Source organism: Macadamia integrifolia, chromosome 6 (assembly GCF_013358625.1).
Source record: "Macadamia integrifolia cultivar HAES 741 chromosome 6, SCU_Mint_v3, whole genome shotgun sequence".
Classification (NCBI taxonomy): domain Eukaryota; kingdom Viridiplantae; phylum Streptophyta; class Magnoliopsida; order Proteales; family Proteaceae; genus Macadamia; species Macadamia integrifolia.
Genome location: NC_056562.1, coordinates 8,782,970 through 8,807,784, shown reverse-complemented (window position 1 = coordinate 8,807,784; position 24,815 = coordinate 8,782,970). Strand labels below are relative to the sequence as shown.

The 24,815-nt window shown below is 38.0% G+C and overlaps 1 protein-coding gene across 1 annotated transcript; it reads left to right on the top strand.

Moving 5' to 3' along the window:
• The first annotated feature begins 15,718 nt into the window (after positions 1–15,718).
• Positions 15,719–16,782, top strand: LOC122081277 (VQ motif-containing protein 33-like). The gene has a single exon (XM_042648318.1). The coding sequence runs from the start codon at positions 15,903–15,905 to the stop codon at positions 16,479–16,481; it is 579 nt and encodes a 192-aa protein (XP_042504252.1). The 5' UTR covers positions 15,719–15,902; the 3' UTR covers positions 16,482–16,782.
• Positions 16,783–24,815: the final 8,033 nt, after the last annotated feature.

The following is a 24,815-nucleotide window of genomic DNA, read 5'->3' as shown; positions in this document are numbered from 1 at the left end:
AAATTTAAATGACATGAAGTAAATGGGTGACTCCACCCGAAATAAAAGTAATGCGATCGTCCCTCTGAATATATCACCGGGGTTACCGACTATCCTAGCGATCAACCGTGCGTACTTATAACCGTTGCAGGAGTTTGACAACTGCAACCAGATGCTTCCCTCCAATGATCACCCAACACGTAAACCCCTATTGGGAAAGGTCGTAGCACAAGGATAAATCACATTCTAGATACATGCCTCTACATAAGCATAGTATGATTACACAATGACACTGAGTCCCATACCACGAGCCACCATGCACTCGTTTCCAAGCCAACTACAACATCTAGATCTAGCATGCATATCATGTCCAAATGAAATTCCTCTATCATATGCACCAAGATATAATGAATATTCCATTATAACACAAAGCATAACATAATGTGTAAATGCACATTCAAAGGCGTGATATGGCATATGTGATGTTTAGTCTACACACAAGTGACATGATGACATGGCTAGACTAACATATGTTAAATGATGCATAATATTCTGAAATTAAATCAGAGTCCACCCCCCACTTACTTGTATGTGTACACGGTGCTTGTATCCAGTAAGAAAAAGATCCGATGTGTGGGTACGCGTATATTGAGTGTAACCTATCAAAAATATAATGGTTTATCATTTCACTATTTTGGGATCAAAATCATTATGTTTGAACACTAAAATCGGGTTTAGAATCATAAATGGGGGTTACCCATCAAATTTGGACCAATTCTAGGAATTCTGGAAAGACAGGTGGGCTAGAGCCAAAGATCGATGGGCTATGTAGCCCGCCGGTTTCAGCCCGCCGGTTACTTTAGATTCTGAAAACTGAGTTCTGAAAACTTAGGTGGGCTAAGAAGAGAAGATCGGCGGGCTATGTAGCCCGTCGATTTCAGCCCGTCGGTTACTAGCTTAGAATCTGAGTTCTGGGAACTCAGGTGGACTAAAACCAGAAGACAGGTGGGGTAAAAATACCCCCCAGTCTTTGAAAAAAATTTTTCCAACATCATTCCTGACTTTCTTCCAGCTTAGGGAACTCGTTTGGGGATGATCCAGAGACTCAAATCACTTGTCTAAGGTCCAATCATACACCCTCAACCTAGATCTAAGATCAAATCAAAAGAAAAGGAAGATTCTTACCTCTTCTTTAAGAACACCAATGAAACCCCAAATTTCACTTCTTTTGCTCAAGAACTTCCAAATACTTTAGATCTTCACCTGCACTCCTTTCAAATCCTTCAAAATCATTATACTCACCTTCCATTAGACCTTAGATTTGATTACCAAAGTAGGCTTAGCAAGATCCAAGTGAGTTCTTTCCCAAAAATCAAAAAGAGGGTTTAAAGACGGGGTTTTCCTAAGAATCCTTAGAATATGTGCAATACCTACCTCAAATCGAAGATCTTGATGAGCTGATCATAAATCTGGGCTCGAAATACCAAGACCCAGATCCAATGAATCTCTACGGTCAGCTTCCCCTTCTTCTTCTTTCTTCTTCTTCCGCTTTTGCTTTCTTCTTCTTTCCCTCTCTTCTTTACTCTCCCACCGACCAACTAATATTAATAAGGGAAAAGACAATTAATGTCTCCCCCCTTTTTATACTTGGGCCCCCAAAATATCTTCTAAATCTCAGATGGGCTATCTCAGGTGGGTATATCTCAGGTGGGCTATCTCAGGTGGGCTTCAATGGGAATAAACTCCCAAAAAATATTAGATTACGTTAGCACCCACAATTACTAGTACATACCTTTACTTTTTGTACATGGCCTCGTGATGCATGCAAGTGTAAGGCTTGGGTGCACGTATTACACTTGGTACCCGCTCGGTCATGTCAGGACAACCCGAGTTCAAGGTTACCCTTGCTACCATATTCCATATGGTACCTGTGTCAGTTATCTCCGATTCAGCCCCTATATGATCAAACCAAGTCAATGCGGTTAATTAGACAAGGTTTAGAAAGTAGGGTATCACATTACCCCCCCTTTTTGAAAATTTCATCCCTGAAATTGTAGTACCTGATTGTCCGAAAAGATGAGGATACAAGGTTTGAATATCATCCTCTTTCTCCCAAAATGCCTCTTCGATCGGGTGGTTAGCCCACTGAATCTTCACAAAAGTGATAGAACGGTTACAGAGGGTTTTCACCTTCTGATCTAAGATCTCAGTCGGATGTTCTTCATATATCATATTAGCTTCTAAGTATTCCGGTTCCATAGGTAGTACGTGAGATGGATTATGAACGTACTGCTTCAACATGGATATATAGAAGACATTATGAACACTACTGAGGGAAGGTGGTAATGCCAACATGTATGCTACTACTCCAACTCACTTCAAAATCTCAAATGGGCCAAAATATCTTGGATTTAACTTGCCTTTCTTGTGAAATCCACGCAGGTCTTTGGTAGGAGATATTTTGAGGAACACTTTCTCTCACTCTTGAAATTTCATTTTCGTCCTACGGCTATCTGCATAGCTCTTTTGATGTGATTGGGCTGCTTTAATTCTTTCTCTAATGACATCAACTTTATCACGTGTCATCTGAACCATTTCTAGTCTAAGCATTCGACGTTCACCTACTTCGTCCTAGTATAGAGGAGTTCTACACTTTCTACCATATGGAGCCATCCCAATTGTGGTTTGGTAACTGTTGTTGTAAGCAAACTCCATAAGAGGTATATATTCCTCCCAACTACCACTTATTTTCATGGCACAGGCTAGGAGTATGTCTTCTAATATCTGTAATGTCTGCTCAGACTGTCTGTCTGTCTGTGGATGGAAGGCCGTACTCAGATTCAGTTGTGATCTTAAGGTTTCCTGGAAGCTTTTCTATAATCTGGAGGTAAACCTTGGGTCTTTGTCTGATACAATGCTCACTGGTACATTATGTAAGCGTACAACATTATCCATGTAGAGCTATGCCAGCTTATCTATAGTGTAAGTGGTCTTGATTGGAATAAAGTGAGTTGTCTTAGTAAGCTTGTCAACCACTACCCAAATTGCATCCCTTCCCTTGGGTGTACATGGTAGTCTGGTGACGAAGTCCGTTGTAATGTTATCCCACTTCCATTCAGATACTAGCAGCGGCTGAAGAGTGCCAAAAGGTCGGTGCCATTCAGCTTTGAGTTTTTGACATGCAAGACGAGTCGACACATACAAAGCTATTGTGGACTTTATTGCTGGCCACCAGTAGTGTTGTTTTAGGTCTTTGTACATCTTGGTATTTCCAGGGTGAAGAGAGTACTCAGAACTGTTTGCTTCCTTTACTATTTTGTCTTGTATTACTTCGTCGTAGAGTACACACAATCTTCCCCGAAACAATAGGACCCCATCACCAGCTAATGTAAAGCTAGGGTCACTCATTGTTTGCCCTTGAATTTTCTCTCTGATCAACTGCAACTCAGGATCTAGAGACTATTTCATTATGATTTCTTCCCTGATGGATGAGTGTACCTGTAGAGCCGCCAAGGACATAGTCAACTATTGAACATCATCTTCCTGGTGCTCCAGTTCCAAGGTCGCTTCCTCATACAAGAGGATTTCATCCATTAACATCTCCTCTTGTACGAGCTTTGGTCTGATGGCTAGATAAGAAAGTAACACAGTTTGAGCTTTTCGACTTAATGCATCTGCCACTATATTGGCCTTCCTTGGGTGATACTGAATATCACAATCATAATATTTCATAAGCTCAAGCCATCTCCTTTGTCTCATATTCAAGTCTTTTTGGGTGAAAAAGTACTTAAGACTTTTGTGGTCACTGTATATTTCGCATTTTTCATCATACAAGTAGTGACGTTAAATCTTTAAGGCGAAAACGACCGTTGCTAGCTCCAAGTCATGAGTAGGGTAGTTCTTTTCATAGTCCTTCAATTGTCTGAATGCATATGCTACGACCTTACCATGTTGCATAAATACATAGTCCAATCCGACTTTAGAAGCATTGGTATACACTGTTATTCCACCTGTGTCTTTAGGAATAGTCAACACTAGTGCTGACACTAGTCGCTTCTTCAGCTCTTGAAAACTTTCTTCACACTCCTTTGATCAATCAAACTTTATACCCTTCTAGTCAACTTGGTCATTGGTCCTAAAATCTAAGAAAAGTTCTCGATGAAGCGTCTATAGTAACCTGCCAAACCCAAGAAGTTTCTAATTTCTGTTACACTCTTGGGTACCTCCCAGTCTACTACGGATTTCACCTTATCTGGATCCACTTCGATTCCATTTTTAGACACCATGTGTCCTAAGAATCCAACTTGTTTGAGCCAAAAATTCACACTTGCTGAATTTTGCATATAACTGTTGCTCTCTTAGTCTCTATAGTACCATCCTCAAGTGTTTTTCAGTCTTCTTTTGACTTTGAGTAGATCAAGATATCATCAATGAAAACAATGACCCACTTGTTAAGAACATCATGAAACACTTGGTTCATTAAATCCATGAAAGCTACTGGTGCATTGGTCAATCCGAAAGACAAAACCAAGAACTCATAATGACCATACTGAGTTCTAAAGGTTGTCTTTGGTATATCACTATTCTTTATCTTGAGTTGATAATACCCGGATCTGAGGTCAATCTTTGAAAATACCTTAGCACCTTGTACTTGATCAAACAAATCATCAATGCATGCTAATTGATACTAGTTCTTGATAATTAACTTGTTCATCTCCTAGTAATCAATGCACATACGCAAACTTCCATCTTTCTTCTTAACAAACAACACTAGAGCACCCCAAGGTGATACACTCGGGCGTATGAATCCTTTCTTCAGCAAATCTTGCAACTGTACTTGTAATTCTTTTAATTCTCCTGGTGCCATTCTATACGGAGCCTTTGACATCGAGGTAGCTCCAGGAATCAAATCTATAGCAAATTCCAACTCCCTGTTAGGTGATAGTTAAGTCAGATCATCTGGAAAGACGTCTGGGAACTCCTTAACTACCTCCATTTCCTCTAGAGGTATGACATTCACATCTAAATCAATCACTGATGCTAGTCACCCCTGACACCCATTTCCTAACAACTTCACTGCTTGTAAAGTGGAGATGAGGACCTTCTTAGCTCGCTTTATCATATCTGCTTGGTATATCAGTTCCTTCCCTTTATTATCAATCACCTTGATCTATTTCTCAGCACACATCACGCTTGCTTGATGTGCTGATAACCAATCCATGCTCAGTATAACATCAAAGTTTTGTATGTTAAACTTGATGAGTTGGGCACCTAACTGCTTTCCACTGATCTCAATGGCGCATGGCCCATATGCTTCCTTCAGCTGTGAAAATTTTCCTGTAGGTGTACTAACTATCATCTTATGCTCTAATATCTTGGGTGTCATGTCAAGTTTCTCAGCAAATCTCTTTGATGCAAATGAATACGAAGCCCCTGAATCAAATAAGACATGCCGGTATACCTGATACAGGCAGGACACCTAATACAGCAATGCACATAAGTATAGCATGTTATTAATATTTTACAAAAAGGTAATTCTCAATCTAAATCGTACCTGCTATCACTTCTGTGCTAGCTTCAGCTTCCTCAGCTGACAAAGCATACATCCTTCCTTGTGGTTGACTCCCTTGAATCAAGGTAGGTATATACCTAGAAGGCTGATTGGCTGGTCGGGCTCGGAAAACTTTAGCGAAATGCCCATATGAATGATAATTAAAAAAAGGGTTCTGCAAAGCTTAAACCGGAGCAGGAGCTCTCTGAGCCTGACCCGTAGCAAGTGGAGGGTGAGGTGGCCTAGTAGCTGTGGGTGCTGTACTGGTATTTGGGTGAAAAGATATAGTACCTAGCCCATTAGTGGGTCGAGGAGGATAACCCGATGGCCTATAGGGCTGCCTGTATAAAGGACCAAATCCGTATGATCCACGAAAATTCTTACTTGGGCCACTGGAATCCGCATAAGGGTTCGTTCTCTTCCATACTCTAGGTGTAAGGGATGATTCACTTTTCATCTTATCCTCCATGGTTTTGGCCTCTGTACAATCAAGACATAGTCGGTGAGATCTAATGCCTCAAGTATCGTGCCGATGGATACCTTCAATCCTTTCAAAAATTTCTTGCCCTTCTCTTCAGCTGACTTCATATGAGGGGGTGCAAAGTAGAATAGGACCTCAAACTGTTGTTGGTACTCAAGGACAGACTTGCTTCCTTGAGTCAAGGCTGAGAACTCCGCTTCCTTGCGGTCTCTAAACCTACGAGGATAGTAGTTTGCTACGAACAGTTCCTTGAATTGTTCCCATGTGGGTTCCAGGTGTGTAGTAAACAATATGGCTTTGGAGGATTGCCACCAGGAGTTGGCATCATTCTTAAACTGTAACCCCGCACAAATAATTCTTTGAGTATCAGTGCACTCAATCACTTCAAATATCATCTCAATCTCTTGGATCCATCGATCTGACTCCAAAGGGTCACTACCCACCTTAGTTAATATAGGTGGTAGGTTCCTTTTGAATGTCTCCACCACTCTTGTGGTATGGCTACCGGCTGAAAATATGGCGAATATGCCAGATGGTACGGGTAAGGAGGTGGCATCATATACCAAAGTGTACCCTGAGGTAGTATGGGTGGTGTACCTCCAACCTATGCCCCAACACTAGGCCCTCCAACTGAACTTTGTGGAATATCTACCCGAGGAGGATGACTTGGTAGTGCAGCATACCACTGCTGTTACATAGCAGTCATAAATGCATGTTGTTGCTGAAGAATCTGTTGATGGAGATTATGATTCGATTGTTGAATCAAGTTCTCAACATCACCAGGGGTAAGTATTCGTGGAGGATCAGGACGTGTAGCCATGGGTGGATCCTAATGAGCCACATTCTGATGAGTTGTCTCTTGAGGTTGTGGGTTAGATGTTTGCCCCATAGGTTGAGGCCTCCTATTGATTGGTGGCCTACCAACAGGACGAGTACCTCGAGGTGTACCCTGAGCGACAGCCTCGGATCTAGTGCGTACCATCGTTAAGTGTACCTGATTTGCACGAAAATTTCATATGAGTTATTATTGTAACTCATTACACAATAGTTCAAATTTTTGTGAGCATCCCTATACACTAACACCCTTAAAGAAGTCGAGGAAAATGCATATATCAATTCAACCTCCAATTTGTATCTCAATAAACATATTGGCCAAATTTTCTCCATACACCCATAATTTTTCAAAAATGACACTTAAACGCACAAAAGAAGGTGTTGTAGGACCCACCGGTGGAGTCGGGCCCTTACTGCCAAAATCGACGAGCTAAAGACCGACATGCTTGGTTGGCTGAACCCTGTCGGTTTCAGCCTGCCAGAGTTACCCTAGGCCGCGTTTTAAGGGGTTTTAAACCCTGTTTTCTGCCTAATTTCTCTTCCTTTCCCTTTCCTTCGAACTCAGGCGACCTTGGCCAATTCTTATGTGATTTACTATGACTCAACTCATCGATATAGCACAACGATCCGCTCGAGTCTGCCATCTCCATCACTCCATCTTCAAGGTAACTCCTGAACCCTTCATTTCTCAAAATTTCTGGGTTTTCTCCCTTTGAAATGGAAAAACTTCCAATGTGGTTGGGGCTTTGGTTTATCCTTTGATTTTCCCCATGGAAAATGATTCATATGTTAATGTAAAGCTTAGATTTAAGTTTCTAAATAGTTTGATCCATGAAATGAGAGCATTGGAGAAAATTTTCCCCCTTTTTATGCCCTAACCTGCGATTTTTGGGGATTTTATTGTGCATCTGTCTATCTATGCCAATCTAACATCCGCATTATGAATTCCTTTGTTTCCATTGCAATATTAGGCTTCTCTTGGGTTCCTTAACTGTTCCTTTGACATTTGCCCCAATTGGATTGCATGATTGTTCCAAAAACCCTTATATAACTTGCTCAAAAGAGGGCATCTATATTAAGAAAATTTAATCTTGAATCATTGTTTAGATTTAAATCATAAATCCTCAAGTATATCAGAATCATGATTATTTGTTTCCCTTGTAAGGTAAACCCTTCATTTGGCTAAAATTCCCAAATTTGAAAATTTTCTACTTGATCGATATACCCGTTTGAAATACTTGAATTTCTTATCCTAAACCCGATTAGGGATATGCTATTTCTTGCTTAACCTAGTATGGCATTTCATGTTCTCTTAAAAGGATATATTCATTGTATACATCCTTGGACTGCTTCATGCATTAAGACTACCTCTTATTTGGGATCATTGTAAACCCCAATCACCCATGCACTTCTCATTCATCACTTTGCTTCCATTTCTTTTGCTCTTCGTCTCAACTTGGTACTTTTATACTTTAACTTCTTATTTCATATCAGGTACTTACCTCTCTTCTTTGTAACTTTTAGGATGCCACCAAGTAAAGGCAAAGAACCTGTAAAGCCATCAAGGAAGAGAAAGACTTCCAAGGCTAGGAGGAGAGAGGTGGGGTCTAGCTCTTCAGCCCCATCCTCATCTAAGGAATGGGAGGACTCGTCCGACTATGATGAGATAGTCTTCTACAGTGCGAGAGTTGCATCATCATGGAGTACCTTCCGTTCACTACCTGTAATATTGGATAAACAAGTGAATGTGGGGAACTTTTATCGCATTCACCTCCAAGAGAGGTTTTCTGCCCTAGGTTTGGAGTCCATTCTCAACCTCATGCTACAAGGATTTGGTGAGGAGGTTCTATTGTAATCTGGAGGCCACAGAGGAGGAGGGGGAGTTCGCCATAGTCAGTATGTGAAGGGTGTAGAGAACATACTTACTATGGATAGGCTGGCAGAGATTCTAGGTATCTCCTCAGAGGGCATGTACTACTACAGTCCTCCCAAGACTAGAGGTATAGGCCCACATATGAGCCGAGACACGTAGGAGCACATCTACGAGGTGATTAGTGGTTCACCAGTGAGGCCAGTATCGAAGTTGGACTTTTCCCTTGAGGGTAGGGTGTTTGCTAGGTTGGTGTAGTTCAACCTAGTTCCTAGGAGTGGTCACTGGAACCAGGTAGGTTTCATGCCCACCTACCTAGCTGCTTGCCTGTTATCTGCTCTTGAGGGCAATGTGCCTAGATTATGCCTCCCCTATTTCATGCTGAGGTCCATGCATCACCATGCCTTACATCCCGAGGATGCCAGTCTACCATATGGTAGAGCCCTTACTCTAGTCTTCGAGCACTTCGCAGTCGACGTTACTGAGGAGGAGGGATCAATCCCGAGGGACAAGTTCATGGCTAAGAATTTGAGGCAGATGAACCTACATGCCTTGATGATAGAACCACAAGCAGCTAGGGAGTAGGAGGAGGGTGAGCCCATGGAGGAGGATGAGCGTACCAGAGATGACAAGAGTCACTTCCCGTACCAGGAGGAGATCAGAGAGGAGGAGGTTATGGAGGAGGTACCCTTGGACACTAGGGCAGCGAATCCTGCTTTCCACAGAGCTAGTGGCCCAGACATTCCCAGTGCTTCTGGCACACAGCCTACGGCTCCGTCACCTATTGGAGTGGCACTTATCCTTCAGGATATCTTATCAGAGTTGAGGTCGTTGAGAGAGGGTCAGGCTGAGCTCAGAGGTCAGCTTGGAGAGAGTGCAGTCAGGGAGTAGGAGCTTCTCAGGAGAGTGGAGGAGAACACCAGTAGAAAGCTCCAGATGTGGAGGTAGTTTGGAGAGATGGAGTCTAGGTTTTGATGACTTACCTGGGATAGTACCACTCTTCTAGGGTGATCTCTACGGATGTCCACTGTGTACAGAGGAGAGTGGTGCACCTCCATGATCGATTCACTCATTGGGACACATGCCTCGGCATCGACTCTCGGGTCCACTTAAGAGAGCCCTTCGATGTCTCTAGCAACGAATCTAACTCCAACTCCGACTCCGAATGAGGGCCTATTATCTTCTCCTGACATTCTACTTATCATTATACTTGTCTCTTTTCAGCTTTATTTGATAGTCTTGACTATTTTGAGTTTCACAGCTGACTTTATGCTTTACTTATGTGATCGAATGGGTATAACTTTAAGAAATGATAGCATCTATGATTCATTTTGTAATTTATTTCATTTTATATATTTAAAGTTTAAATTGTGATCTTGTTAGAAATTGTGAATTCTTGAATGGTTTGCTTATATGAAACTGTGCGGTTTGATGGCCGGCGACACGGCCTTTATATGTTATTATCTTAGTATACTTGTTGTCTATCAGGTTTTACGTTTGAAAATTTTTGGTTTTCTCATTTTACGCCTTTATGCTGCCGAAATTTTGTTGAAACTTCCATCACCGAGTAATTCAATTATGACAATTCCAAAACTAGTTAACCAAGATTCATACTAACAATGCATGCATGCCACGAATGCAATGGTTACAAATCTTTACATTTAAATTGCAGGATTTTTAAACTTTTTATAAGGTTTTTATCTTCCCCCACCTCGGACCTATTATAGTTTCTATGGGGTCTAAGCAGTATGCTATACGTAGGCAGAGCATCTCGCTCTGATACCACCCTTGTCACATTCCGCTCACACAGAACTGAGCTGGTGACCGAGTTAACCCCAGTTAATTCATAAACTTGTCAGGATCAACAATGCAGTACCTGTAATACAGCATACATCTACTAATCTAAGATCAGACCTGTATTTTCAGTGGAAGACCTATTCATAACAATACCTGTAATTGTTTCCCAAATACTTTATACCCAAATTGAGTTATAAATGTTACATACATTTGGGCCCCATGTATGATATATATACAAACATATAACAATTTAAGCATCAAGTAACAAAAAGGGAGTACATAAAAAAGAATCAAAAGAATCACTCAGGAGTCACAACTACCACGCAGCACAATCCTCGTACATGTAATCGACATAGTACTCGAACTTGTCAGGGACCCACTAGTCCTCAAATGGAAACTCTACAATGGGGCTCGGCTCTTGATCACCAGGCGGGTAACCTTTAAAATTGCCTAAAAGAGTTGTGCACGTGGGATAAGCTCACTAGCCCAGTAAGTGGAAAGGAAGACCACACAAGGAAAACCACACAAGCAATCACAACACAAATGCGCCTATATGCAATTCATTTTAACCCTATTAGCCTAACAACATTACTAGGTCATAGGTTTTGTGCTACTCACAACCATAGTGCGCATATGCCCTGGGTACGAGCGACGAATCCCATCCTGCGATACGCCCATAGGGTTGTCGGAGAAGACCCACCATTGGTACCAGAATTTAAAATGCAAGTTGACTCCCGACAAATTTAAATGATAGAAAGTAAATGGGTGACTCCACCCAAAATAAATGTAGTACGATCGATCATCTGAATATATCACCGGGGTTACCGACTATCCTAGCGATCAATCAAGCGTACTTCTAACTGCTGTAGGAGTTCGACAATCGCAACCTGATGCTTCCCCCCAATGATCCCCTAACACGTAAATCCCTGTTGGGAAGGGTCGTAACACAAGGGTAAATCACATCCTAACCACATGCCTCTATATGAGCATAGTACGATTACACAATAACACCACGTCCTATACCATGAGCCATCATGCACTCGTTTCCAAGCCGACTACGACATCTAGATCTGGTATGCATATCATGTCCAAATGAAATTTCTCCATCAGGTACACCAAGACATAATGAATATCTCATCATAATACAAAGCATAACATATTATGTAAATGCACATTCAAATGCATGATATAGCATATGTGATGTCTAGTCTATACACAAGTGACATGATGACATGACTAGACTAACATATGTTAAATGAAGCATAACATTCTAAAATTAAATTAGAGTCTACTCCCTACTTACTTGTATGTGTACACGGTGCTTGTACCCCATACGAAAAAGATTCGATGTGTGGGTACGCGTATATTGAGTGTAACCTATCATAGACATAATGATTTATCATTTCACTATTTTGAGGTCAAAATCATCATGTTTGAACACTAAAATCAGGGTTAGAATCATAAATGGAGGTTACCAATCAAATTTGGACCAATTCTGGGAATTCTGGAAAGATAAGTGGGCTAGAGCCAAAGACCGATGGGCTATGTAGCCCGTCAATTTTAGGCTGCTGGTTACTCCAGAACTTGAAAACTGAGTTCTGAGAACTCAGGTGGGCAAAAACCAGAAGATAGGTGGGGTAAAAATACCCTCCAGTCTTTGAACGAAATTTTTCCAACATCATTCCCGACTTTCCTCCGGCTTAGGGAACTTGTTTGAGGACTAGCCGACGACTCAAATCACTTGTCTGATGTCCAATCATGCACCCTCAACCTAGATCTAAGATCAAATCAAAAGAAAATGAAGATTCTTACCTCTTCTTCAAGAACACCAATGAAACCCTAAATTTCACTTTTTTTGCTCAAGAACCTCCAAATGATCTAGATCTTCACCCGCACTCCTTTCAAATCCTTTAAAATCATTAAATACACCTTCCATTAGACCTTAGATTTGATTATCCAAGTAGGATTAGCAAGATCCAAGTGAGTTCTTTCCTAAAAATTAAAAATAGGGTTTAAGGATGCGGTTTTCCTAAGAATCCTTGGAATGTGTGCAATACCTACCTCAAATCGAAGACCTTGGTGAGCTGATCATAAAACTGAACTCGAAATACTAAGACCCCGATCCGATGAAACTCTACGGTCAGCTTCCCCTTCTTCTTTCTTCTTCTTCCTCTTTTCCTTTCTTCTTCTTTCTCTCTTCTTTACTCTCCCACCGACCAACTAACATTAATGAGGGAAAAGACAATTAATGTCTCCCCCCTCCCCCCTTTTATACTTGGGTTCCCAAAATTTCTTCTAAATCTCAGGTGGACTACCTTAGGTGGGCTAAATCTCAGGTGGGTATGTCTCAGGTGGGCTATCTCAGGTGGGCTTCAATGGGAATAAGTTCCCAAATAATATTAGATTATGTTGGCACCCACAATTACTAGTATCTACCTTTACTTTTTGTACATGGCCTCGTGATGCGTGCAAGTGCAAGGCTTGGGTACACTTATGACACTTGGCACCCGCTCGGTCTTGTTAGGCCAACCCGAGTTTAAGGTCACCCTTGCTACCATATTCCATATGATACTTGTGTCGATTCTCTCCGGTTCAACCCCTATATGATCAAACCAAGTCAATGTGGTTAATTAGACTGGGTTCAGAAAGTCGGGAATCACAGTCTTCTTTTTTGATACTCAAAAGAAATACACAACAAAACTACCATCTTATGAAATTTGTGTCTAGTATGTTATGGATATGCATTGACCACACAGATCTTTATTTAATTTACATTTCTATAGCATTCCCATGCAACCTTATTTCAGTATCTGATCAAACATCCATCTTCTTCTTCTTCTTCTTCTCTCTCTCTCTCTCTCTCTCTCCCTCTCTCTCTCTTTTATTAATGATGGTAACAGTATCTACATTTTACACCATGCATCCATAATCTATAATATCCTGAGTTGTGTTCTCAAGTTTCCATCCATACATTGATAAGTTAGAAAGTAAAGTGATTAAGTTCATTGAAATTCTCCAAGCACAACCAAAATGAATACAAAAGTCAAATTACAAAAGAGAATGGTGAGCAAGATGACAACAAAAGGTGGCCTGAAAATATCACAAGATGCTCAAAAGGAAAACATTACCAACTGATTAAATTGCAGTTTTTCTATATGGTCTTGATGATGATCATTGCCCTCTCTCTCTCTCTCTCTCTCTCTCTGTGACAAATTATCCATCTTTTTACAACTGGTTGGTAAAAGAATTTCAATGTGGCATATATGACCACACCCACATAGTAATGGTTTTATCCAAAATACCAACTTTGTTATCTAAGTAGATAAACTAATACCTTGTCATCAAAAAGTTTCTTACAAGAGGGATTAAATATCTCTAGTTGGTTAATTTTAAGAACAGGAAATATTTATCCTTCTTATAATTATTGAGAGATATTCCATAATTACCTCTTATGACTTCTTTTTTTCTGACCTAAAGACCCCCCATGATCTGAGAATATATGAGATAATTTGTAGAAGGATAGAGGGTAATCTTGTCTTATAGACTGTCTTTTGGATTTATTTTCCCCCCACTTGTAGTTGAAATAAAGGGAAAATTTTCTTTGGTTGATTTGATTTTGATTAAATCTTCTCTATATTGGATCATGACTTGATCTAAGAAGAGAACCCATTAGAAAATATCTGCTCCACTTTTTCATCTCTATGATTTCACACTCTCAAGAGTCAAGCTGTTTGGCTCAAGCTGGGTTCGAAATACGCAACCCGGCCAAACCAGGCGGTCAGTCTGGTTCAACTGTTAAACCAGGTCATTTTCCGATATGGATCAGGAAAAAGACAGGTGAAGATGGGTCAGTCTGGCCCAACCGGACAAGAGGCATATAATGTCATACTCATACCTATATTTGGTTGGTGTCCAGATGGACGAATCGGATCCAAGTAACAAAAAGGTAACAAAGAAGTTGTTTTTAGTCCTCTAATGCTGGACGATGTGTATTGAAGGCTTGAAGCTTTTTTATTTCAGTTGGATTCTCCACAGAGAATAGAGATGCTACTGGAAAAGGAAATATTATCACACACAGAGAGAGAGAGAGAGAGAGAGAGAGAGAGAGAGAGAGCAGATACTCTTTGTAGGACTACTTCCTATGACATAATGGTTCTGATAGAAATGATCGCCACAAAGACCTTCTCAAAGAGAATTTTTAAAGCTGGGATTCTTTGCATCATCTATGGGAGACACTTGGAAAATATTTTAAGGTTAAGGGGGACCAGATTATATATGCTCTCACGTATCCCACCCCTCTCACCCCCCTATTGTCCTTCTGTTGGCATCTCTTTCATGGTGCTCTCACTGGTCCTCTTGCTGACTTATTGAACCAGGGTCAATGAAAATTTGCACTAGATATAGCAGCAGTTTGGTTAAAAAAAGGGGACCGGACCAGACCAGATGGGAACAGAAAGGAAAATCGGGTTAGTTTAGATTCGAAACCAAGGTCTTGAATTGAATGAACAATTGCTCTATAAGCTCATTGTGGAGAGATTAACTTCCCCCTAAACAAATTTAACCTTCCGGCGCTCTCATTCAACTAACTATGAGACAATGAAGAATCCATGAGTGAATAATTCAATGAGCATCCCATGAGTAATTAACTATTACAATTTTTTTTTTTTTTTTTTTTTACAAGCAAACTAGTGATTAACTGTTCAATGAACAGCTAATTAAACAATGAGTGATCAACTATTCAATGAGCAATCCATGTGTGATTTAGCACTTGTTTAACAAACTATTAATTAATGGAATATGAAATTACCCCCCATACCCCTTTACAAATTTACCAATTATCTTTACAAAGCTGATAGAGCCTAGAGAAAGAGAAAGAGAGAGAGAGAGAGAGATTGACACCTCGTATAACACACGCTACCCTATCAAATACATTAATTAGCACTCATGATTAAAATAATCAAATCTCAAGACAATTTAATACTTGACTAAGACTTAACCATGACTAATCTATTAATCATGCAATGAGCCACCCCCACACAAAACTTGCTAACCTTTTCTAAAATTCTAAAAGCTCCACAAACCTCATCAACCCACATCTCTTCTCTCTTCAATTTTCAAACAAAGTTCCAAAACCCCAACCCCATAACCCTAAAATTCCTAATACCACCCTCTCTCTCTCTCTCTCTCTCTCTCTCTCTAGAAAACCCAAACCCAACAGTTCCCACATACCAAAAGCCCAAAACACTCACTCGCAAGTCTTACTAGTCTTCCTCTTTTATCTCCCTCTATATAAACAAGTGGTCTTATCAGTTTCTCTGTCCCTCTCTTTCTTTCTCTTTTGTGTGTTTTTAGTGTCAAACCCTATTAGGCCTTCTCAAGTGGAACACAAAATGGAAAAAAACACAAGCGCTCTTGGATCTCCATCATCAACTACAGCAACACCAACCACCTTCGTCCAAGCAGATGCCCATACCTTCAGAGAGCTAGTCCAGAAACTCACCGGCGCCGGCGATGATTTGCAGGAAAGGCTTCCGATAACACTTCCGGCTAGACTCTCTGCAAGATCGTCTCTTTCCGGCGATATCGTCGGACCTCGACGATCGAATTTCAAGCTTCAAGAAAGGAGACAGAACATGAGGAAACTCGAAATCAAGCTTGGCCTCACATCGATTCGGAGTCCACCTTACTCGCCTAGACAAACCCAAACTCAAAATCACCCTATTGTATCGCCGATTCCAAGTCCGGTTACCCCTTTGGGTTCTGAAACTTTGTTCTCTGTTCAATATTCTGGTTCGGGTAGCGAATCACCTTCATCGCCGGCGGTTTTGGAAGAAGAAAAAGCGATTGCAGAGAAAGGGTTTTACTTGCATCCATCGCCGTTGAGTACTCCAAGGGGTTCAGACCCACCTGAGCTTCTTCCTTTGTTTCCTTTGAGTTCTCCAAGGCAGCAACAACATGGAGATCCGTAAAAGGCTTTTGCAGAAGAAGGGTATGTACTACGTTCGAGGATTTCTATAAAGTTCTCGTTTTTCCGCCATTTTTGTTGGGTTCAAGATCTTTATTTCTCGAGACTCGCAAATTCCCCCATGTCCCTGTGCTGGGTTTCTGGAATCTGGTTCTTCTTCTCCTAATCAGAGATTCAGAGTTCTTTACTAAGTCAATTTGTCGATCATCATCATCATCATCATCATCATCACTGAAAGAAAGATTTGATGGTGGAAAATGTATGGAAAGTATTTTATGGTCGGAATTCGATCTGGGTTTCTTTAATATTTTTTCTTTTGCTTCAATTGAGCAACCCAACCAACGAAATCAAAGAATCAGTCTCTCTCTTGCACTTCATTTCATTAAAAAAAAATAAAAAATAAAAAATAAAAAAAAAGAGAAATTTAGGAGTAGTTTGGAAGCTTAAACTCACTTTCAATCTAAGAAATTTCTTTGAGACTTCCGAAACAGTATTCAAATGAATCAAATTCGGACTTACATGGTCAGCTGATTCTCAATTATCTTTCTTTCAGGAATAATTTTTTTTCCTTTTTTTAATTTAATTTAATAAAAAAATAAATTAATTTAACGTCGTCACCTACCCATTTTGAAAATTTCAGGAACTGTTAAGAGTCCAAATGGTGGGCCATAGTGGGCCTGGGCCTGGGCCTGATATTGGGCCCCATTAAAAGATGTATTCCTTTCCAAGTGGACACCACTGGGCTTAGGTTCGTGGTTGACGGGCCTTGAAGTTGAAGCTCTTTCTGTTCTCTGTAGCTTACAATTGAAGTCTTTGTCGGGGGAGATGGGTGAGAATTTTTATGTGCTCTGGAGGGTTACTGGTTTAAGTTGATGCTGGTCCCCTCATGGGTAATTGCCATGTGGCATACTGTTTCCAAAGGACATTATAGATTGTCATGATCAGGTTGACTGGGTAAATGTCACCTACTATGGTTTTTGATTGAGATTGTTGAGTGAGTGCAGAAAATGGCAAAATCTCTCTAAGATGAAAATTGTAATTTCTGGTGCATGATCCAATTTGATGCACCAGCATTGAATGCGAACATTTTGATTTAAGCACTTGGGTGGAGTAAAGCTGATCGTAGTCCTATTGTTTTACTCAGTTAGGAATGCATTTATCATTAATCTCAGATTCAAATCACAATAAAATGATGTGAGCAACATGTCCACTTACACTTGAGGGCCAAGCAAATTGTCACAATAGAAAATCAAGAAATAAATTGTCTACTGCGAAAGATTTAGCTATGTCACCTGCCCAATTTAATGGACGGAAAAAAGTGTTCAAGTGCATTTTCCATAATAATGCGTAACTACCCTACGTATTCATACAATGGCCTACATGTCCTTTCCCCTACTGTGATAAGGTCGGGTGACCTAGCTAACTAGTTTCTTGGTGGGTGACCTAATAACTACTTGGGAAATAATGATCGGCATATTGGAATGGCTTTTGGTTCGATTGTTGCTAGAAACATACTACCCCATTTATTTCTAATAATTTCTTAGAAAATTTTCATGTCATATATATATATATATATATATTTCATGCCATAGTTGATAACTTATAATCTTTAATCCCTATAAGTTATAAGGCCTTACCTTGTGGCTCTTGGGAAACAAAACAATAGAAATCTCTATGTTGCAGACTCATATAAAGTTTTTAAAATTTTTTATTTTTTATTTTTTTGGAGAGCGATAAAACTAGTGGAATGTCCTCCTTTTTTTGGGGGGGGGGGGGTGTGTGGCTTTCTTTTAATGAGCAAGTAGAATGCCTTTTGAGAATTTTATGTTCTTCATTGTATAATAGTACACTTAGCAAAGATTTTCTAAATTGTTGATTTAAATAAGGGTATTTGAACAGCACCAATATTTTCATGTGGACCCAAATTTTTTGGACAGGAAAACCTAAAGTCCTCTATTTATATGTGAAGTTTCATTCAAAAGAGTTCTGAATAAAATTCCTTTTTATTATTGGTTGAATAAAAAGAATTACTTATAAGAAATTAAGGAAGGGAAAAATTTTGTTGACTAACCTACCATAAAAAAAATAATATTAAAAAAATCTTAAAACATATTTCATAAGACTTTCGTAATTAGCGCATACAATTTATCAATATCTTTGATCAAAACATATATGTCACATTTCTCATGTGTGTGTACACATATATTAAAACATTACTATCAATATAAAAGCTTAAAGTTACTTAGTCTATTTTTAATTCCCTAATTTTGTCCATTAGAAATTTTGTCATCAACCTACGAAAAGATAAAAAATTATACAACATATTTAATAAGGCTTCCCTAATTAGCGCACATATGTTATCCATTCTTTAGTCACACATTTCTCATGTTTGTATACATAGATTAAGAAAAACCGTCATATTTGTATATAAAAATTTATAAGTTATCTTCTCTATTTTCTCTATTTTCTATAGAACCTGATCCTCTCAAGTGTGCCAGCCCCTCCAACGTGCATTGGATGACTAGCAGCACCAGGGCATGCACTTAAGTTCTTCCCAGCCATCTGATGCACCTTGGAGGGACTGATGCACTTGAGAGGATTCCATTTTCCGTTCCCTTATATTTGTCCATTATATATATATATATATATACCACATTTTCAACGAGATTCTAAATTTAAAGATACAAATATATGCTTTGATAGCTACGTATGAAAGATACATTATGGTAGATAAATATTATGATTCATTAAGTGCAAAAGCTCTGACTTTAAATAATGTGATAAAATGACAATTTAGGTTTCATAGTAGAAGACACTCTACTAATTTGAAACTTGGCACGTGGGAACTGGGAAGTATGTCACATTGGCCAAACGGTTCGAACATTTTGTCATGTCTGAGTGGGTATCCAATTATAAACTTGTTTTTCTATATAATATGTATTCAATTATAAGTTTGTTTTCCTATATAATATATATATTTTTGTTTTTTTAATTGATGTAAAGATAATAAGCATTAAGGAAATAAAACAGTTTTTACATCTACATATAAAACCTCTCTACACCTAGTTATCCTAGCATTCTTTGCGAGCCTGTGAACTACCTTCACCCAAGCTCTATCCACGTTGATTATATTTACAGACCTAAACTATTTTTGATAAGAATAAAATATTTTATAAAATTGAAAAAAAAATAATAATAATTATGGTCACGGGATGGGTCAAGGCCAAAATTGTTTTGATACTGTTTTGGAATGGTCTGGATTATATCATATCAGACAGATCTATCCCTGGTTTTTTTCAATGTAATTTATTATTTTATCTTTGGACCATGCATATGGAACGAGATTGCAAAGATCAGGATTCAGAATTGGTCATGGCCAATACAGTTCCGTTCCAATTTTTAGAACCATGGTGCTTGGTAGTCATCATGAGATAAGGGATTTATGCAATGTTTTATAGGAAGACGATCATTAGGATGAAAAAAAAAAAGAGATAATAAATTTAAGTCACTAATCCAATGACTAATTTTACTATTAATCGTTCTAGGGTTAATGCTAGAACACTAAAAAATGAGTTGATCACGAGCAATCCATATAAAGTGAACTGTAATAGAAAAAACTGAGAGGAAAAACTTTTATTCTTATTGAGAGAGAGAGAGAGAGAGAGAGGAATGAAACACTAAGGTTATGTTTGGTAGTCAAGAGAGGAATGAAACACTAAGGCTATGTTTGGTAATCAAGAGAAGAAAAGAAAAAAGAATCTAGAAAAGAAAAGAAAAGAAAAGAAAAGGGAAGAAACTGTGAGAAAATAAGAAGAGTATGTATGTTTGGTTACCAAGAGAAGAAAAGAAAAGAAAACAAAAAAATTCAAAAAATTTTAAATTGAAAAGAGAGATAGACACATAGGAAATCATTGTGTAATCATTCATTTTTTGTTTTATTAAATTTTCATATTTTCTCATGTTTTCTTGTGTTTTTGGCAAAAAAGTTTTTATGGCAACAAAAAAAAATTTCACAATTCCCAAGAGGAATTTTGAATTTGAAAAGGGAAATCTTCTCTTGGGTGAAGACATACCAAGGGCAAAGCAAAATTCTTAATCAAAGGAAAAAAAGTACACTTTTGTACTTTTTTCTTTTTTTTTCTTCTCTTGGCTATCAACCACAGCCTTAGTCGAGAATAGATGAAGCCTAGAAGTACTCATTGTGAAGTCCCAAAGGCTTCTGATTCTCCCATCTATCTAATCAATCTTGCAGAGTCTCCTCTCAACGACAATGAGTCTTAAATAAATCAGAAACCAAACTTAAACGAGAAATTCTAGGGATCTGCATTGAAAGAGGAGCAGAGCTAGGGCTTCAGCAGAAAATCAAAATTGAATAAAAGACAGAGCAACCAAAGCTTCATGATCTCTCTCTCTTTCTCTCTTTCTCTCTTTCTCTCTTTCTCCCTCTCTGTTAAATCTAGTGACGGGTGATCCAACTGTCTTCTACTAACTCCTCCTTCCAAGTGTAAGCTAGGAATTTTTTATTTAGTCCTTCCAAGATCCAATCCTTTAGCAACAACACCATAATCTCTGCCTTCAGCTCTAAAAGGTCTCCCATTAATTTAACACACACACACACACACACACAAACAAAAGCCCTAAACCTGCAACTCAATGTTGATCTGTTCAATTTGGGGGTTTTACATAGAAGAATAAAAATATAAGTTTACTCTTGAGACCCTTCCTCAAGAGTAAACTTGTCATGTAGAAAATAGCAACCATACCACGTCATCACTTAACGCTTTTCTTATAATGGAATGGATTTAAGTGCAATTTCATTTACAAAAAGGGGACGTACTAGATATTCTTAGAAAACTAGGGTGGTATAAGACATAAGGTTTCAAAATAAGGGTGGTACGAGATAATTTTTCATAAAATAATTATAATAAACACATAATAAAATTATAATAGTTAATTTGATCACATTAAATTGGGTTTGAATGACACACATCAAATGTCAATAATCTAAGACACACAATTTGCACCTTGTCATAGGGAGGGCGAAATGACTGCTCCAACCCCCGTGATGATGTCTTAACCCCTCTCATTGGCTCCGCATTGATGTAGGGTGCATGTAGTAAGGCAACAATGTTTTTTCTTTTATTTTAATTTTTAATTTTTAACTATTATGATTATTCACCATGCTTTACTAGTTCATGTGTATATATTTTCACTCCCTTAAAAAATGGAAACTCAAGGAGTAAAAGATAAAAAAATATCTTAGTAGTTCTTGACACTCCTCGCATCTTAAGAATTTTTCACAAGACCTCAAAATTAATTTTGATGATTATCATGAAAAGTCCAAATGATATGTATAATTAGGCTTAGTCACCATTTTTTTTTTCATTGATCGTTCATGAACTGAATTTAAGATAATATTAGTATTCTTGGCAAATAGAAAGAAGAAATTAAAAAAAGTCATTAGTGCCAACCTGAATTATTTAAAAATTTATTGTGTGTATTGCTTTAATTTGATTGTTTAATGGACAACTAGAGTTCACAATTTTTTTTTGCATTTTCTTTTACTGAATCAATTCCATATGTAAGGTCATATTCACAAGTCCATGTTTCTTCCCTTCCACTTCTTTTTATTATAATCTGCACGAGAGGTTCTTTACCAAAAGAAAAAAAAGTATATAAGAGGTGCTCTTGTTTAGTGAATGACTCAAACATAAACAAATACTTCCACCAACTAGAGTATCAAAAGTACAATGCACTCCATCTTCTTTGATAGAATAACTATGGTTTTGAATTTTTAGAAATTCTTTGCAATGTAGTGGGGAGAGACACATCTAAATAAGCTAATAAGCACCAAACTAATCAAAAGAAATTTAAGTGATGAAGCAGAAAAAAAAAAAAGAAAAAAAGAAAAAAAGGTGATGAAGGAATCTTGACTTTACGATTGAAAAAGGACAGTGTTCACTAGTTGACCATGTTGACCCATAATCATCTAAAAATTTTCAGTCTAATAACACTTGTCACGTGGCAAAATAAAGTCACTTCTAACTCTGGAATATTTTCAATTGAAAAAGATTAAATCTTATTTTTTTAGTATTATTATGAGATAAAAAGTATGACCATTGGAGGGCTGAACAGAGGAAAATTAGAAATGTGGCTAATGAACAAGAATTCTTTTTTTTGTGAATTATCATATGGTTAACCATGTCATCTCTCGACACACCTAACTAAAATACATGTCTTCTAGCGAACTAAAATACGTGTCTTTTAGTGAAAAAAATTAATCTAACTGAAACATGCTGAAATAAATAAATAAATAAATAAATAAATAAAATCAATGATCATGTTTGACATAGAATTTGTGTAACATAAGGCATTTTTTCTATGTTGAAATGAAGTAAATGGGGGATAAATTTAAAAGTTTTTTTTTTTTCTTCTACTAGGAAAAAATATTTTTTAAGTATTAATAGTTTAATTAATGAACTATAGTTTTTTTGTCTGTCAGGCGTTTTCCCCCTATTGATGGCCCCACTGAAGGTGGGGGGAATTGTTTATTTTGTGCTATTGTATCTGGCTTGCTTTACTAATTTTTTATTATTTATTTATTTTTTAATACAAATGACCTTTTAGTGGAAAAAAATTGTAGTTCATTTATCAAGAATAATAAATAATTAAAGGGAAAACTTTCTATGAGCAATCCGCATAGGTTATGTCATCTAGGGGTGTTAATCCCAAGCCTGAACCGATAAAACCGATCAAAACCAATCGAAAAAACTCAGACTAAATCAAATCGATCCTTATTGGATTGGTTTTGGACTGAGATATGTTGGGACCGACTAAAAATCGGTCTAAACCGAACCGAATCGAAACCCAACAGAATGAAACCGATAAAAAAAAATGATTATGAGATTATAAATTGGTGAATTGATTATCCATCTTTTACAATATTAATGAGAAAATTTTTTGTTTTAAGGGGAATTGTTACAAATCAATGAATATGAGGTTATGGATAAGAAATTGATTTGTCAATTGTAACAATGCTTGCATTGATTTCCTTGTTGACTGTACAAAATTAGTTGGATAGTTAAATGAATGATTGGATAATAGGGTTCATTTTGTGATTTCAATATTAGTTATCTTCTTAGGGCCCGTTTGATAACGTTTCTGCCGTTTCTGTTTCAAGGAACGACAGAAACATAAATTTCCGTTTCTAGAAACAGAAACGGAATTGAAGGTGTTTGATAAGTCATGTTTTTAGAAGTCGATGGTAACCAGTGAAAGAATTGCCACAAGTCGTTTCCAGAAACGTTGAAACAAGTTCGCCTGGGTCATTTCTTGAATCATAAATAAGTAAAAATTTCTATTTCTATTTTTTATTTCTAAAAATAAGTGAAACGAAACAGTTTTATCAAACGCTTTTTGCTCCGTTTCTGCTGTTTTTGGAAACAGAAACGGCAGAAACACGTTTCTTGAAACGTTATCAAACGGACCCTTAGTAATTAGTTATCATTGGTTTCAATATTAGTTATCTTTTCCTTACAATGATAAACCTTTATTTGTCACAAATTATTTTAAGTGTTTTCGCCATATATTTCGTCACTATAGGTTATGAATATAAGATTTCATTATGGTTCAAGTCCGATAATAAACCGATTTAAACTGGTGTTAATTCAATACCAAAAATCGAAATAAACAAAAATCAAACCAGACTATAACTGAAATTGACAAAAAACCGAAATTCCTTAATGGCATAATTTTGATCTCCCACATTCCTAGACAAAAACCAATTCAACACGATCAAAACCATATCAAACCAATCGATTGACACCCCTAATGTCATCGTCATCAGTGTTCTGTTTCTTTCTCTCTCTCCTTCTGACATTGTCTCTCCTCTCCACCCTCCATTAACAGAAACCATCTTCCCTACCTTATTTTTTCTAAAGTAACCATTCCTTTCACTTTATCTTTTAATCTGTCTTGGTCATAGAAGTTATCATCCTGACCACCTTCGGTTCACTCTTGTTCTGACTTCTTTTACTCCAAGTCCTACTCTTATCTAACTTCAGTTTCCTCTCTCTCTTTTCTTTTCCTGTCTTTAAGTGGTAGATTCCCCCTTTTCCCAACCCCACAATCTCAAAGTTGGAAACCATCAAATGAGAAAAGAAAAATGTCTATAGCCAAATTTGATGACTTTAAAGCCTTCAAAATTTGTTTATGAGTGATAAAGTTGAGTTGGGGGGCCATCAAGGAAAGATTAAAATTTTGCGCTTAGTTTTCAAAGCATGATTGAAACATAGTGACACTTTGCTGAATTCAAATTATTCATTAACCGTCGAAAAAA

Bases quoted from the DNA above. Each gene is read 5' to 3' on its own strand.
- LOC122081277 (XM_042648318.1), top strand. From the start codon at position 15,903: ATGGAAAAAAACACAAGCGCTCTTGGATCTCCATCATCAACTACAGCA.